The 1759-nt window shown below is 53.5% G+C and overlaps 1 protein-coding gene across 1 annotated transcript in view; it reads right to left on the bottom strand.

The window, feature by feature from the left end:
* The window catches only part of LOC108509278 (keratin-associated protein 10-7-like), a 6120-nt gene extending 4442 nt beyond the window's left edge, over nucleotides 1-1678 (bottom strand). Inside the window, exon 1 of the mRNA XM_017838639.1 lies at nucleotides 1661-1678. Coding sequence (XP_017694128.1) covers nucleotides 1661-1678 — 18 coding nt within the window. The remainder of the gene's footprint in view (nucleotides 1-1660) is intronic.
* Nucleotides 1679-1759: the final 81 nt, after the last annotated feature.

The following is a 1759-nucleotide window of genomic DNA, read 5'->3' as shown; positions in this document are numbered from 1 at the left end:
CAGGGCCACGTGGGGCTATCTCACCTCTTATCTCACCTCTTATCTCACCTCTTATCTCACCTTCTTATCTCACACAGCCTCCAGAGCACGGGAGAAACACGAGATGAATTTTTGGAAGTGGCTGAAGGAGGGATCAGTCCCCTCAGGTGCACTTTGTCACCTGGAATGTGCCCAAAAAGGGACAATTTCTTCCTGCTCCAGGGAGAGCTGAGAGGGACCAGCTCGGCCCCACTGAGCTGAACCCACACCCAGGGCAGCAGGACTGGAGGATTTTTATTAAAAAAGGTGGTTCCCTGTGAACTGGAGAAGTGGCTCCACCCAGGTGGTTTTTGTGGCCAAGAGAAAGGTCCAGGAACAATTTTGTAGTGAAAATGAATCAGGAAGTTTGGGAATTCCTGGGCAATTATGTCCCACGTGGGGCAAGAATCAGGGAGGGCGAAATGGTCCCTTTACCAAAGGCTTTTCCAGCAGGAATGGATCCAGAGCCTTCCTGGTGAGCACTGAGTGGGTTCATCTTCACCTGAACCACGAAAAATGGGGCTTTGTTGTGGCCTCTCCCCTGCAGTCGCTGGTTCTTTGATCCAAAGCCAGAACTCTTCGGTGCTTTTTAGCTCCCAAGGTTTTGGGTGGGATCCTCCCCGTTAACCAGAGTGAGATGTTCACATTTATATTGCTTTTATCCCAGCCTGGATCCAGGCAGGCACTGCCCAGACCTTCAAATAAATCCTGATTTAACCCTGACTCGACTAAAACCACGTTTGGTGAAACCCTCTCCTGCCTGACTTACTGAAGGCCCGGCTGAACTCTGATTTTTTTGATCCCAGCGGTGTCTTTTGTGTTATTACCCAGAAATCAGAGAATCCTGCAGTGCTTTGGGTCGGGAGGGACCTCAAAGATCCTCCAGCCCACGGGCAGGGACACCTTCCACTCCACCAGGATGATCCAAGCCCCGTCCAGCCTGGCTGGGGACACTCCCAGGGATGGGGCATCCTCTGGGAAATCCATTCTGGGACATCCTCTGGAAATCCATTCCGGGACATCCTCTGGAAATCCATTCCGGGACATCCTCTGGGAATCCATTCCAGGGCCTCCCCACCCTGACAGGGAAGGATTTCTCCCCAAATCCAACCCAAAGCCCCTCTCTGGCAGTTTGAACCTCCTGGCTCTCTGCAGCTCCCTGCTGGAGAGAGGAGAAGAAGCTGAGCCGGGGCTGTGGCACTGAGAGGTCCAGAGGGAAGCTGAAAAACCCCCTGGGGGAGATGCCAGGGGAGCCAGCAGGGAATGCAGCACCTTTTAATAAGGCAGGAATGCAAAGGAGCCCCGACACGGTGCAGCAGCTCTGGAGCATGAGCCAAAGCAGCAGGAATGCAAAGCTCCAAATATAGAAACCTGGCAGGAGAACAAGGCAGCCAGAAGAAGGTAGAAGGAAAAAAAAAAAGGGTAAATCGGCTGGATGGGATCTGGGATGTTGGATTGAAACCTCAAGTGATGGGAAATTAGCTCTGCCCCATTAATGGGAAAAAAACAAAGCAATAAATTAGGGAAAGAGCTGCAGCGCAGGAGGGAGCTCCAGGGGGGAGTTCAGCTCTAAACCTCCCTGGGCAGCCCCTGCCAAGGCCTGAACACCCTTTCCAGGGGGAAATTCCTCCTCATGGCCAACCTGAGCCTTGAGGGCCATTTCCCCTCCTCCTGTCCCTTGTTCCCTGGGAGCAGAGCCCGACCCCTCCCCAGCTCCCCCCTCCTGTCAGGGAATTCCGGA

This window comes from Lepidothrix coronata, unplaced genomic scaffold, assembly GCF_001604755.1.
Source record: "Lepidothrix coronata isolate B3197 unplaced genomic scaffold, Lepidothrix_coronata-1.0 Scaffold350, whole genome shotgun sequence".
NCBI classification, from domain to species: Eukaryota; Metazoa; Chordata; class Aves; order Passeriformes; family Pipridae; genus Lepidothrix; species Lepidothrix coronata.
Note: the sequence above shows the minus strand (reverse complement) of the source record. Positions and strands in the feature narration are given on the sequence as shown.